At 34.7% G+C, this 16,007-nt stretch overlaps 1 protein-coding gene across 1 annotated transcript in view; it reads left to right on the top strand.

The window, feature by feature from the left end:
- LOC150092621 (protein lap4-like) overlaps positions 1-16,007 on the top strand; it is a 737,075-nt gene that overhangs the window by 628,454 nt on the left and 92,614 nt on the right. The window contains exon 33 of the mRNA XM_090414245.1: positions 398-619. Within this exon, the coding sequence (XP_090270371.1) occupies positions 398-619 (222 nt within the window). The remainder of the gene's footprint in view (positions 1-397; positions 620-16,007) is intronic.

Raw genomic sequence — 16,007 nt, 5'->3', positions numbered from 1 at the left:
TGCAAAGCATGTATTTTTATTGATTGACTACCATAAAGTTAATGTAATATGATAAGCATGTTAACAGCAAATGTTTTTAAAGTGACACTTTATATAGTTAATGTAAAATTATTATGTAGTATAATTTAATATTATTGTAATGTTATGCATTTTATAGCTAGCTGTATTTAAATTTCATCATCTCTTAAATTTTTATTTTCTAGCATGCTTCATAGTTGAATAGTTAGCTTGATTTTTTTAGATAGTGAAAATTGGATTGAATTGTATCATTATAATTTCTTATGTACATGGTTGCATTTTTATTTCTTTTTTCTTTGTTTTTGCTTGATTTAAACTAACAAAATGTTTCCTTCATGGTTTTCCTCCTTTCCCTCTCATTTCTTCCAAATCATTATAGCCATTGCCTGATAGGTTCTCACCAACCCCTCATATGCCACCCCTGGGATATTCCCCATCTCCATCTCCTTCTCCTTCTCACACTCCTTTCCCAATATCCTCTTCACCTGTCAACACTACTCTGGGTGACTCAGAATTGAATAGCAGTGCTGATGAATCTTTGCTTGATCCTGTTAAGCACTCCAAAATACCAGATGCAAAGCATGTTTCTTCTAACCTTAAGGTATGTGAATTTAAATTAAATTCAGAAAAAATATTAGTTTAAAGAAGTAATGACAATTCTCCATTATTTTTACAGTTTCAAGAGATGTTTATTTTTAATTACTATGCTTATTTAATGAGCAAATTGTATCATACTGGACCTTTATAATGGATATATAATGGATATAATGTATAACTATCATTCATCCAAGCTCTTTTTCAGCATTGTGATTAGAAGATAGTATATGTCTAAGTCACTTGAAATTCTACATATACTGGCTGCTATCTCCATAAAATCTTTGTCATTCTGCCAAAAAAAAAAAAAAAAAAAAAAAATCAGTACTCTACAGAATAGTGCATTATACATTTGCAAATCAGAGAGAAGAATTTGACCACTAATCTAATCATTTATCTACAATGATTATCTTAAGAAGACCATTTATGGTTGTTACAGAGGAATAAAAATTGTGAAAGAAAAATTCCAAGAACAACTATCTGAGGTCAGAATAAATAGAGATTTTCAGGATGAACTTTTTACTTTAAGACACGTTGTCAGAAAAATATGACCAAAAGTCACAAGATAAAGTGCCAAGAGCAAAGCCCTTCAAAATGATAGTTATACAGTTTAAATAGAACATTACACAGACCAATATATTGGAAAGACTTTTAATGGGATTATATTGATCAAGTGCATATAATAAACAACCATGTTATACCAACTAAGGCTGTTGGCATCTTCAGGGTACATAACCGATGTAAGGCACTAAAAAGTAAAAAAACTGTTACAAACTATAATCAACAGATTCCAATTATATTAAACAAAGAACAGAGCGCGTACAATACATTCATAGAGCGTGGATGATATCACTTGTTGTTATTTAGGAACGTTCTATAGTTGGCACTATAATTCAGTTCTGGCGACTTGAAGGATCTGATAAGGGTCTTCCAGATCACGGGCAAGATTAGTCCTTGGTTCCTGTTAAGGTTTTGTATACAGCGGGCAAATGTTGTGGCCTCCTTAAAAATTCGGGAGCAGAAGTCCTCCTCCATGTAAGGAATTGTGCTTCTATCCCACTCTATGGTATGGTTCGTTCTTGAGAAATGAAAAGCTAACCCCGATTTTTCTTCTCTGTTATTATTGACGTCACCTATGTGTTCTTTTTGCCTAATTTCAAGGCTCCTTGAAGTTTGGCCGATGTAATTCAAGCCGCACAAGCAGGGTATGTTATAAACTCCAGCATATTTGGTGAAAGGATGGCTATCTTTTGGAGATCTTAAGAATTGTCTAATCGTTTCTGTGGGTTTAAAGGCCACTCTTATTTTATGTGGCCTGAAGAGTCTAGCAATCTTATTGGAAACTGTCCCTAAGTATGGAATGACGATGGTAGAAATATAACGTATATCATCTTGTTGTCTTTGTCGGGGGTTCAGGGAAAAGTATCTTGTGGACAAGTCTTCGAGGAAATCCATTCAGGGTAAGGTTGGTGGATATCAGGGATAGTTCTTCCTGGAGGTCTTGTTGATCTGTTGTAAGGAGGGAAGCACGGTTCTTCAACATGTGTACAATACTAAGTTTCTGAGAAATGTGATGGCAGGAAGTGAAATGTAAATAACGTCCTGTATTGGTAGGTTTGCGGTAAACTGAGAGGTTGATACCACCATTCGGAAGCTTCTTAATTAAAGTATCCAGAAATGATAATTGGTTATCTTTTTCAAGTTCTAGAGTGAATTTGATTGTGTAGTGTAAAAAGTTGATTTTGTTAAGAAAGTCGAACAGGTCATTTTTTGTGTGGTTCCAAACGATAAAAATATCGTCCACGTATCTCCACCATACTGTGGGTTTAGGGTCTGTTTTTTAAGACCAATATATTGCTTATGTTTAAACTGTAAGACAGCATTCAAATTGAAGTGTTGTGCTGGAACAGCGATTTACAACCGGTATGCCTCGAGAATTGTGAATACATATTAATTGAAAGAAATAATGTCCTAATTTGCACATTTATTTATTAGTGTCTGGTCCTCCATCTGTCTCTCTGTATATTTTACAAAAGTTATGGTTGGTGAATCGTTTTAAAATTGTGTGTTAATTAGCTTTAATCTTTTGATAAGTGTGCGCAAATAACTTCATTTAATTCTCTTATTTTTAAGGTAACTGGTAAGAGTTCTTTTATTTATTTATTTTTTTTCATTCGGTTAATTTTATTCAATAGTATTCCTTTAACATGGATAAATTTGTAATAAAAAAACGAAAATTTGAAGAAAATGAAGCTCGTTTTGCCCAGCACATCAGCAGCTGATACCATATCTAGTACTACTTCTTCTACGCGTCATTCCTGCTTCCTATGCAGGGTCCGCATGTTACTTTTAGATGCGACTTCTTGTTAGTACTACTCCCAACCGACCCGTCGCCTGGTCTGCCGCTGGGGGGGGGGGTATATTTTTGACTGTAGAGGCGTATGTTCACGGTTTGCCTGTTTGCGGGATGAAAAACGCCAGATAAACTGGCGGGAAAAACCCTACTGACTGCGCCCAAGACCGGCTAACTTGGCTATGCCGGAGGAAGATCCTCACGTCTACAACGGGAATCGAACCTGGGACACTCCTTCCCCAGGCATATGGTTTGCGAAGCACAAAGCCACTAGGCTAACCGTGCGGTTGATACCATATCTAGTACTAGTTCTTCTAAAACTAAATTAAAAACTAACATTTGCCATTATGACGAAAATTATTTGTCGTTTGCTTTATTTCCAGTCAAGAAGATCCGCCATGTCCTACATGCGTAGTTTGTGGTGAAAAATTAGCAAACAACACTGTGGTTCCAAATAAATTAAAAAGACATTTAAAATCTAAACATGCTCACTTGAGCAAAAAAACTGGCTGAATATTTTAAAAGACTTCTACTGAATAAAACTATTCAAGCCAGTTATGCAATCACAGAAATTGTTGCTAAAAAAATGAAATCTCTCACAATTGCAAAATCTGTAATTCTGCCAGCATGCTGTAAAATTGTTAATATCATGTTTGGTGAGGAATATGAAAAGGAGATTTTAAAAATTCCTATGTCAGATAACACCATTTATCGACTTATTCAGGATTTGAGTTGCAAGTGGTATCTCACATTAAAGAAACAGATTTGTTTGCTATTCAGTTGGATGAATCAACTGATGTAACTGGTAAAGCTCAACTTCTAGCCTTCAGTAGATTTATTTATAAGGAAGATATTATAGAACAGTTTTTATTTTGTTGCCCACTCCCGGAAACAACGAAGAACCAGGATAATTTTGATGTAGTTGTTGATAATTACTTTAATTACCATAACTTGTCTTGGGATTCTTGCATCAGTATTTGCATGGATGGGCCCACTCGATATCAGGAAATGTAAAAGAATTTGTTACACTGGCTCAGAATAGGAATCCTAGAGTTATTTTTACACATTGTTTTCTCCACAGAGAAGTACTAGCATCAAAATCATTGGTACCTGAGCTTAAAAAAGTACTAGATGAGACTATCAAAATTGTCAGTTATGTAAAAGCCAGGCCGTTACAATCGAGATTGTTTGCAGTACTATGCTCCTCTATGGAAGCTTCTTACACACAGTTGTTAATACATACAGAAGTGAGGTGGTTATCTCTTGGTCGAGTTTTATCAAGATTTTATGAACCAAAAGAGGAAATTCTAATTTTTTTGACAACTCAACAATGTGAGTTATCAGATTTTCTTAGCGACAAGCTTTGGTGCAGTAAGGTTGCGTTTCTTGCTGATATATTTCAATCTTTAAATACACTTAATAAAAGTATGCAAGGAGACTGTGAAAACATTCTTACTTCCACTGACAAAATTAATGCATTCAAAGAAAAACTAATGCTTTGGGAAGAAAGAATCAGAAAAGAAAATGCAGTAAATATGTTTGAACTAATGAAAAAGTGCAAACTGAATGAAAATCTAATAGATCTCATTTTACAAACCTTAAGATTACTAAATACACATATTGAAAAAATATTTTCCCTCACTTGACATATCACCTTTGATTGGATAAGAGATCCATTTGTCTTAAGCATGTGTAAATTGGGGAATTTAAAGATTACAGAAGAGGATGAATTAACAGATATAAGAAATGACAGAGGCTTAAAATTAAAACATTCAACAATAGATATTACTTCATTTTGGTTATCTCTAAGAAGTAAATTTCCTGATATTACCAAAAAAGCAATAGAAGTACTTCTTCCATTCTCCATGTCATATATGTGAAAATCAAGCTTTTCTGCAATGAATATTATTAAGAACAAAAATAGATCGCGGCTGCAAGCCTTGGAAGATGATTTAAGAGTATTCCTATCTAAAATTCGACCTTGCACAAAAGATATTCTGAAACAATATCAAGCTCAGATATCTCATTAAAATTAAACTCAAGTATGTATATTATTTAATACATTTAATATTCATTTGAAAAAATCAATAAACATTTTTTAAAATAATTTCGAATAATTTTGAGTTGTTTTTCTTACTCAAAATGTCAAAAATATAGTTTAAATTTTTTTAGAGCCAAAAGGATAAGTAATTACTATTATTAATATCTTGTGTGTGTAAATCAATTAAAATGATGCCTATTTTTTGCCAGCTTGTCAAAATAATTAAAAGAATATATTTTTAGTGTGCTGCAAAATTTTAATAATTAGTCTAGATGTGCCATATTATGAAAAAGGTTGAAAATCTCTGTGCTAGAAGATGGTCAGATGTAAAATCGGGTGTGAGACAAGATGCATGATTTTCTCTACTGTTATTCATAATCTTATGTTCATAGGCTGCAAATGTCTCTATACCTTATTCAGTGATACGATAAAACTACTTGTTTTTCTTTGTCTTCAGTATAGTAACGCTATTCGGGAGGGCATGTTGTTTACCCTAGGGAGCGAGTTACTATCGCCAGGACATTCACGTCCTGCCGATAGTAACTCTCAATTTGAGTATGAGAATTCATACATAATGTATAATTTATTGAGAAATATATACGTTTAAGATAATTCTTTTTTTCTTAATAATGATTCCTTGCGTTAATGATGCATAGTCGAAAATTGCCACGTACCCCCTGAAGACCTTTCATGGACTCCCGGGAGGTGGGGTATGCGTACCACACTTTGAGAAACACTGCCTTAATGCATAGCATTATACATGTCCGCAATGAAATGTGCTTTGCATTATGGAATACTAAGGCAAGTGATGTGAAGTCATATCACCTTTACCACGAGTTGTCGCAGTCCTGAAAATACTTCAGGCGCAAACTTTGTTTGCTTACACTTGTATAAAGGATTAAACCAAGTATATAATTTCTTAGTATCTTTAATTTATAGGACAAAAACAGCTAATCAAAGATCAGAGACGCATATATTAAGAGTTTTAAGTAAAACTAGGATATGAATAGGTGGCATCACTGGCAGAATCAAATTAATGATTGAGATATTAGAAAGGAATGTGACATTAGCATTCAGGAACACAAAGCTAATTTAAGGTGTTATGATTTATGATGGCACTTAAATAGAAAGGGAATGGTTTAGTGAAAAACGCACCATGTTTAAACATAGATAATCAATTGTCCTATAATTTGATATTTCCCCTCTCAATGCTTTTCTGCCAAAAACCAGTCCCAAAAGTAAAGAGCCTTAGTTCTTCAAAAGATGCTAATCCTGTTTAGAAACATCATATCTATAAAATTTACTACACCATGCCTATGGCCTTATATAGTTCTCAACCAGCCATAACTTTAACACCTGTGAAGGAGAATACATAGTGATATGAGTCATGAAAGAAGTTATTTGCTGACACACAATCTTAAGTAGGAATGAAGGATTATACATGATGTGGAAATTGAGCAATGAGTTCCATGAACTGGCCTGTGGTTACAGTGTCTTATTTAGGAGAAAATTGGAAGCAGACAAAAAATAGGTATCTTCAAATCTTTGCTCAACATTGGAGCAGGTATTATGTGCTCCAATTCCCAAGCTCTCCAACAAGAATTGAGCACCATCCATTGCAATTTGGACTCTTACAAGCCCACTGCTAAAAACCTCTGAACCTCTACGATGAGTCCCTAGCTCATATATCGCAGGCATCTCGGAGGCGATTGCTGTGATCCTGAAAAGATATAATTTAGTTCCTACTTTTTTCCCTATCAACAAAATCTCTTCTTGGTTACCATCCACAAAAGATAAATCCCCCCCCCCCCCCAGTGTTTACCAAGTTCAGTGTAAGTGTCATCATTTGTAGTTTAGACAAACAGGATGTTCTGTTAGAAAAAGACTACAGGAACACCCATTCTTATATTAACAAGAATAAACCTGAAAAATCTGGCCTTGTTCGGCATGGGGAGTACACTGACAATGATATCCTTTGTTCGAATATTCACCTTTTACATCTGTACAGGTATAGGTATGAGCGGTTATTTAAAGAGAGTGCTGAAGCACTTCTACACTACCCAAATTTAAATCAGAATGACTGTTGCTATTGCCAAGATTTGGGAGAGTCTCATCCTCATAAATGACAAGCAATAATGCCCCCCTCCATTTTAATTATTTTTTAAAATAAAATTTAATTTAATTCAAATCACTTAATTTTAAATTTGGGCTTTAATCTTATTTTATTGTAACCACCCACTTGGTGGCATCCAGCATGTGACTCAGCTCTGTAAATAGGATTAACATTCTTTGTTGTACATTCATTGTGATTATGCTGATGCACCGATGATGACCAGTTAGTTTCTGGTTGAAATATTTATAGTAATAAAATTACTATATTCTTGTGAATATGTATGTATGTATAATAAAATCTTGTAGGAAAAACATCTGAGTTACTGGTGTATCACATTCTATCCATATTGAAAAAATATAAAGAGTGTGGCTAATAAGGGTGTTAGAGCTAGGTTTATTACTTTTAGAGTGGTGAATGAGTGGAATTTGATGTTTTAAGGATACTTGTGACATAAAGACTGAATAATATATGCACGTAAACACAAGAAAGATATTTAATTAACCAAATATTTCGGTCTGGAAATAGCAGACCATCTTCAGTGGCACTACAAGAACAGTTTTTAAAAAAAAAATACAAGGTAGAATACTAACAATAGATCATTTAAAAATAGAACAAGCTGCGTGATGTTATATCACTAAGTATTAAAGGGAATATTTTTAAGCAGAGACATGATTGAAATAAAGATATTAATTAATAATATTAAATAACATAAAATTGATATGAATTAATGAGTTATCCTGATTAGACTTTCCCAGATTTTTGATATAGATATACAGTCATTCAGGTTAGGACGATGGAGTAAGACCTCTACGCTTTCTTTGAATAAACGTTCAAATTTATAACGGGATCTATGTAAGAGGCGAGATTTTGATCAAAGGATGTTGTGGTTAGTTTCAATCCCGTGCTGAGCCAATCCAGATTTTTCTTTCTACTATCCAACAACACATGAAACTCGATGGCTTTTCCGAAAAGAGTACTCAACATCTTCTCGATTCTTATAATCCACCATAAAACAACGAAGATTCAGTACGTCGAGTTCCAATTCCATACATCTCTGGGATTTCAGAACCTATCGCAAGAATTCTGAACAAATATGAGTTAACAGCTATGTATTCACCTGTTAACAAATTATCTTCCCATTTTCCTTCTCCTAAAGACAAACGTTCAACTACATCTCTTCCTGGAGTTTATCAAATTCCCTGCAACTGTGATCTCTCCTATTTTGGACAAACTGGACGTTCTCGTGAAAAAAGAATTCAAGAACATCAGTCCTCCATTCATCACAACAAACCTGAAAAATCTGGATTGGCTCAGCACGGGATTGAAACTAACCACAACATCCTTTGGTCAAAAACTCGCCTCTTACATAGATCCCGTTATAAATTTGAACGTTTATTCAAAGAAAGTGTAGAGGCCTTACTCCATTGTCCTAACCTGAATTAGAATGACTGTACATCTATATCAAAAATCTGGGAAAGTCTAATCAGGATAACTCATTAATTCATACTAATTTTATGTTATTTAATATTATTAATTCATATCTTTATTTCAATCATGTCTCTGCTTAAAAATATTCCCTTTAATACTTAGTGATATAACATCACGCGGCTTGTTCTATTTTTAAATGATCTATTGTTAGTATTCCACCTTGTATTTTTTTTAAAACTGTTCTTGTAGTGCCACTGAAGATGGTCTACTATTTCCAGACCGAAATATTTGGTTAATTAAATATCTTTCTTGTGTTTACATGCATATATTATTCAATGAGTGGAATAAGCTGCCAAAGTCTGTTGTGGGTGCTATGACAGTGAATGAGTTAAAGGTAAAGTATGATAGATACTGTGTGAATGTCGAATAGTTGTGTGGACATGATGTTTAGGGCCTCCCTTGATGAGTCTAAGGACTCCTTGGAGTCACCCGTAATAATAATAAATTAACCAATGAGATAATATTGTGACATCTACAATGCCAACTTCAGTGACATTGTAAAAAAGACAACAGTGATAATAAAATTAGTTTAATCCTTTATCCAAGTGTGAGCAAACAAAGTTTGCACTTGAAAGTATCTTCAGGACTGGGGTAAGGTGGTACAACACCAGGCAACTCGTTGCAAAGGTGGAGCAAGCTACCAACGGTCCTATCTCAGTATCTCCTATAATGCAAAACACATCTCCTTGCGGATATGTCTAATGTTATGCATTAAGGGAAGGGCCACTACCCAGACTAGTTTCGACCTTTATTGAGGTCTCTTCAGTGGGAGCCGTATTATACTCTAACCAAGTGAAGAAAAAAATAAATAAACTTTCAGACAACAGTGATGTTTTTTTTATAAGTTAAGCAAGAAGAACTGATATGTTGCCAGTATAAACTGGCAACATATGTGCATTTCACATAAGCTAAATCAGTTATTAAGAAAGTGTTTCAACATTTCATGTTTTCACTATTAGGGTTGAGGCAATGAAATCTTTTCAGTTTTATTGAAGTGGAATACAAACAAAGTTTAGGAAGTGTGAAGATGAGATAACTTTCATGCTCTGGAAAGAATGAAATGTTTCATGGTCTCGAGTCATATTTTCTAATTTTATTAATATTCTGCAGTCCCTTGTCTGATTCATGTTCATTCACTGCTACCTTAGTAGTGAATGAACATGAATGAGATTTCATGTTCATGAATGAGAGACATTTGAATGAGAGAACATTTCGGGACGAAGTGGCACAAGAACTGATTGTTCTAACAAAACATATGGTCATTGGAAAAGATTAATTTTTTTTTTTTTTTTAACATTTGCTGTCTCAGACCTCAAAACCTAACTTGCTAGAGGATGATGTCATCAGAGATGTTGAATTTACTGACGCTATCAGGAATTTCTGTGATACTTTCCTAGAATACATAGAAAACTTGGCCAAGTCTTTTGCAGAACTGAGTGATTTTAAATGAGTTTTATTAAGTATCCCTCCATCTTGGTATGTTGTTCAGCAATATATCCTAAACATACTGGAAGTAATTGATGAAGTGAATTATGTGAATTTAAGATTGAATATTGGAAGAAATGTGGTGTGATGGCTACAAAGAGGTGGACTGAGACAGTTCAGACCATGAAAACTGGAGCCATCAGTTTTTGGAACATAATACACGTTGTGAGTTTTGTGTTATGAATACCAGGCACAAATGCATCATTAGAAAGGGTGTTTCCTTTCATTATTAGTGCATTTTGGACTAATGAAAATAACCCAGTTGTCCATTGAAGCTGTGCAGGCAATATTAATACCAAAAGTACATTCTAAACACATTTCTTTTGTTGAAGTTTACAATTTCATAAAGGAACAGCCAAAGCTTTTTTTTTTTTTTTTGAAGAAATTCCGTCATCTAAAAAATATGACAAAACAAAGGTATTAGTAGTGTATGTTCTGGACCATCTTCTCAATAAAGATTTGTGTAATTTGACAGTGTCGATGTTTTTTCTGATCCATAGATATTAGTGCTGTGTATGGACAAGAGAAATAGGAGGAATCTGTTCACATTTTGCTTGAACAGCTAAGGATTGTAATCTTTGGGAAAGGCAGAGTAGGAGACCCTGTTCCAAAGGACAGGAGTGGATGGGATGTGAGGCAGTGAAGTTGGTTTGGTGAGTTTCAAGATGGACTGTAAAAGGGTGTTGGTTAGCGGTGGCTCTTGTTTTAATGATTTTGGAGGAGAGTGGAGGAATAATAGTGGCCAATTCAGCAGAGCACTGTCTGTGAAACATCCATGCCCATGGTGGGATTTGAACCCGCAACCTTTTGGCTGGAGAACAGATGTGCTAACCACTCGGCCAACCAAGCCGACATTCAAAATGAATTGCAAGTGGTGCTTGATGTGCTTCAACAAAAAGACTTCCAGGAAGTATTTGGAGCATGCCGAAAGTGGTGGGATCAAAAGTGATATTAATGTGGAAATCAAGTGACTAGCCACTATGAAAACCAGAATACAGGCATCGTGGGAACCAAAAGTGACCCAAGTGGTCAACTTGTTAACTCTATAGAATCTTCCAATTTCCAGTATCAACAGTGTTTGCTTCCATCTCCAATCTGCAAAATCCTACCTACTTTTCCTAGCAGACTTAAATTTCAATCCTCCTCCCAAGCATAACTTATTTCAGGAAGGGGACTACTTTGTAAATAAGTTGCTCTTGACTAGTACTCCCATATTTTATCACTTTCAGAAGTGTTATTCCTCAAAATCGCCAAACAATCTGCTGCTGTGATTTCAGCAGCATATCCTAAGGAGCCCAGCATTCCTGTGGAATCATAAGTACAGTAGTATCTTGCTAATCCGAACTAATAAAAACTGTGATCTTTCAGATTAGTGAAAGGTTCGGATTAGCGAATATCCCCCAAGAGACAACAATAACTAGCATTTAAGATAAAAACAACCAGATTCTAATGGTACATCAATTTAATTCTGTAAATAAATGAAGTAACTGATAGAAAAAAAGCTACTGTACTGTAATGTAAAACTTAAAAAATAATACAAGTTTATTTTCGTAAAAACTTTAGTTTGTATATATCTGTATTGTTCAGGATTTTGATTTAATAAAATTGCATAGTTCAGTACATAACTCAATTTGCGTAAAAAATATCACTTTCTTGTATACAACACAAAAAAAAGTTTTACAAAATAACACACAAAAACGTTTTTTTTTTTTTATTTCTCTGTATAAAAAAAAGTCACTGATTTTCTTTTGCTTCTTGGAAGCTAAACGTTTTTCGAATACTTCTTCTCAGAGCTGCATTAGCAATAAAATTTTGTGGAATGGCGCATCTCTCTGCTTAGCCCATTCTATACACATATTAAAACTGTCAACTGCCTCTCCATGTTTTACTTTTTTTTTCTTTGAGTTCTTTATTGTCATCATCGTTTTCTGATTCATTTGGTATCGTCATATTTATAATTTCAACATATGATTTGATTTTGAATTCACTTTTGGTTCTACCTGTAATCCATTCCTTAACTGTTTTTTCCTTAATCTGCTTATAAATAAATTCCTTAATCTGTTTGTGAAATTTCAACATCTGCATTTATATTTTTAACCAAATTATGCACATTTTAAATTTCCTCTTTTTGTATATCACCGTAGTTATCTTGGTAAATTCTAGAAGGCCACAGTATTTTCCATGACGCTCGAATTGCTTCAGGTTCAAGGCTTCCCAAGCAGCAGCAACTGAGAATGCAACATCATTCAAATTTATATTTTTTATTGATGTGGTAACATTATAATTTTGGGAAATTACATTTAAAAACGGGTCTTTACAATATTTTAATTTAATGGATTGTATTATGTTCTGATTCATTGATTGCAACAATGGAGTACAGTTTGGATGCAAAATAATAGTACAAAAATAATAATACGTAATAAATAAAACTTTTTTTTCTTTCAAACTGCAGTTCGGATTACCGGATGGTTTGGACTAAAGAGGTTCAGATTAGCGAGATACCACTGTACTTTGAGTGTCTCAAAATAATTCATTTTTCTGAATTTAATGTCTACCATGTGCAAATGCTCATCACACAAAGCAATGATAGTGGCACCCTAATAATGGTAGGGTGTATCGGGTCTCTCACCAGTATAGTGCAGTTGAACACTGACAAAACCAACAGTTGCAAATTAAACACCACCAACACAACAAATGAGATATGTGTGATTTCTGTTGTCATTGGTTGCATGCTTCCTGTACAAACATAGACAAATCTGGATATAAACTTCTCACCAACCTGAACCAGCCTTTCTTCTGTGCCTCCCATTAGTAAAACAGCTCCTAAACTTAGAAGAGCACATCAACAATATAGGGCATTTCCTTATCACTATTAACATGACTCGTCTGCATAATCAAATCACTGGAAATCAAGCCCAAACTGCTCAATGGCACTTAAAACATAAATGCACCCTCCTCCAATAACAACAAACTTTGCAACCTCATTACATCAATGGAACACATCTCAGTTGTGACCAAAAATAAGAAGTCCAGTGGTGTTATTCTCAACCTTCATACAGAAAGTGACAGTGCACTAAAGCATGATATCATTAAGTTAGCTAGTGAATGTAACTTTGATCCCAGAAAAATCATCAGGTGGTATCACTTCACTCACAAACAGAAGAAAAGAAAGCACAAACTTTCCTTGCCTCATAAAAGTATCCTGTGACACTGATGAGTACATCAGTTTTAATAGTGGCAGTGAACAAGTTCAAAGGCACCCCCCCTTCCTTCCCTCCATTGTGGATGGGCCTGGCCTGACCTGACCTGACCTGCTCTTCTTTTGGCTTCCAACCCAAACATGTCTGCTGATCGTATCACTGAAGTAATCCTTACTGTATTGGAATGTGTGTTCCCCACTCCACTCTGCTCTAAACCACCATCCCCTGTCTAAGCCTTGGTTCTCCAAAGCCTGCACAAGTGAAAAATCAAGCATACCATAAATAGTCTTCATCAGCAGCTCCATTTTCTCTTACTGCTTATACCAAAGCTTGAAACAGCTGCATGACAATAATCAGTGCTTCCAAAACCAATTTTGAAAGAACCAAAACCGAAAACTTGCATTGTGCCCAAATACCAGTGTGATGCCTACTAGTTTCTTGCCAAAGCAGTTGGTCATAACTTCTGCCCAACACTTCTTCCACTGCTGTTGTATACCCACATGCCTATTGGCTCTCTCTCTCTCTCTCTTGCATTATATTTAGCTAATCTTATTCAGTCACCAAAAGATCCTATTATCTAGAGCAGTGTTTCTCAACCTGTGGTCCACGACGATGGGACAGGTAGTCCAAAGGCAGACTTAAATTAAATAAATAAATAAATATATATTTTTAAATTATCCAAACAAAACAAATTAAAATGGAATAAGTAAGTAAAAATTATTGAAATCAAATGGAGACTTAAAAAAAACAACAAATGGCATCAGAATGTTCAAAGGCAGAAGCAATAAAACTATATTGTTGTTCACTTCGCCCCTCGTTTATTATTCGTCATTCTGCTGCTAAATTTGTAGCGGCAGAATGACGAATAATAAGAGGGCTAAGTGAACAACAATATAGTTTTATTGCTTCCTCCTTCCCTTGCTGTTTTGTCAGATTTGAAGTGAACACGTGTTATCCACATTTCAACCAATGGCTTGTTGTTTATTGATTTTTATTACTGAAGGTTTTCCTCCTTCAACCAAGGAGGCTCAGTATACCTTCAGAAGTGCTAAATGATACTTGTACAAAGTGTGTCCTGAGTTAACCCCAGTATTTATATATTTTTCGGAAACGTTTTTTAATAATGGAAAAGTGGCTTAGAACTAGGACTTTTAAAAGAAGAGCAAATGAAACAGGTCACGCTAATCCTAATTCTGATACACCTGTTGTAGCGGCGAGTAAATCTGATACCATTAAAGTAGAAGAAACAAGCAGTTCAAAGAAAAAATACAGTAGGAAATATGGCATTTCATATGTGGAATTCGGGTTTACTTGGTGTGGAGATGAAAGTGAACAGAGACCTCAATGTGTTTTGTGTTATGAAGTGTTTGTCGAACGAGTGCATGAAACCTGAGATACTCTGATGACATTTAGAAACTAAACACTGCGATAAGAAAAATAAGCCAATTGAATTTTTTCAGCGACACTTAGGGACATTAAATCATGGGAAAGATTTAGTTTCGGCCATGGGTTCCATTAATAACAAGGCACTGGAAGCATCCTATCTCTTAAGTTTGCGCATAGTGAAAACAGGGAACCTCATTCTATCGGGGAAAATTTACTACTTCTAGCTATAAAAGATGTGATAAAAACTGTTTGCAACAGGTTACTAAAATATGTTGATTTTACTCCTCTTTCAAATGACACTGTTGGCCGCAGAATTAATGATATGGCAAGTGACATAGAATCTCAGTTAATTGTAAAGAGTTAAGAAGAGCCCTTATTATGCTTTACAAATAGATGAGACTACTGATGTTACAAATAATACACAGTTAGTATGCTGCGTAAGATATGCACATGATAACAACATTCATGACGATATTCTGTTTTGTAGAACTTTGTCATCCCAAACAACTGGAGAAGAAATATTTCACACTCTGAATAATTACATAATACACAAAGGGATCCAGTGGGAAAAATGTATGCGCTTCTGTTCGGATGGAGCTCTCGCCTTTACAGGCAGGCATAGTGGGGTTGTTTCTATGGTCAAGCAAGTGGCGCTGGATCTGGTATATTGTTTCATACATAGGGAAAGGTTAACCTCCAAAGGAATGCCACCAGAATTTAAAACCGTGCTACACAACGGTGTAAAGCAAGTTAATTTTTATTAAAGCTCGACCTTTAAATAACAGGTTATTTTCAGTACTCTGCAATGAAATGGGCAGTGAATATATACAACTTTTGCTTCATTCTGAAATTTGCTGGCTTTCCAGGGGCAAAGTACTAACAAGGTTATTTCAATTAAGGCATGAAGTTTTATTATTTGTAAATGAACATAATTGTGATTTTGCATCACTCCTTGTTGACGAAGCATGGTTATCAACACTATCCTATCTTTCAAACATTTTTTTGAAATTGAATGAACTAAATCTCTCCCTTCAGGCAAATTCTTTAACTGTTCTTGATGCCTATGACAAAATAAAGGCATTCGAGAAAAAACTGGTTTTATGGATTAATTATGTAAAAGGCATACAATTTGCACCTTTTCCAACATTGGAATCCTTTTTAGTGGAAAATGATATTTTGTTGATTGTGAGTTTCTGGAAAGAGTTTGTGATCACCTCAAAAATCTGAAACGGAATTTTGAAACATATTTCCGAATAACTTTTATAAGAAACTTCTGTGGGTTCGTGATCTATTTCATGCTTACAGTCACCAGAACAACCTTTCATTATC

The sequence above is a fragment of the Typopeltis vanoorti genome, chromosome 25, assembly GCF_054136105.1.
Source record: "Typopeltis vanoorti isolate ZY-2024b chromosome 25, IOZ_Tvanoo_1.0, whole genome shotgun sequence".
Lineage (NCBI taxonomy): Eukaryota > Metazoa > Arthropoda > Arachnida > Uropygi > Thelyphonidae > Typopeltis > Typopeltis vanoorti.
Note: the sequence above shows the minus strand (reverse complement) of the source record. Positions and strands in the feature narration are given on the sequence as shown.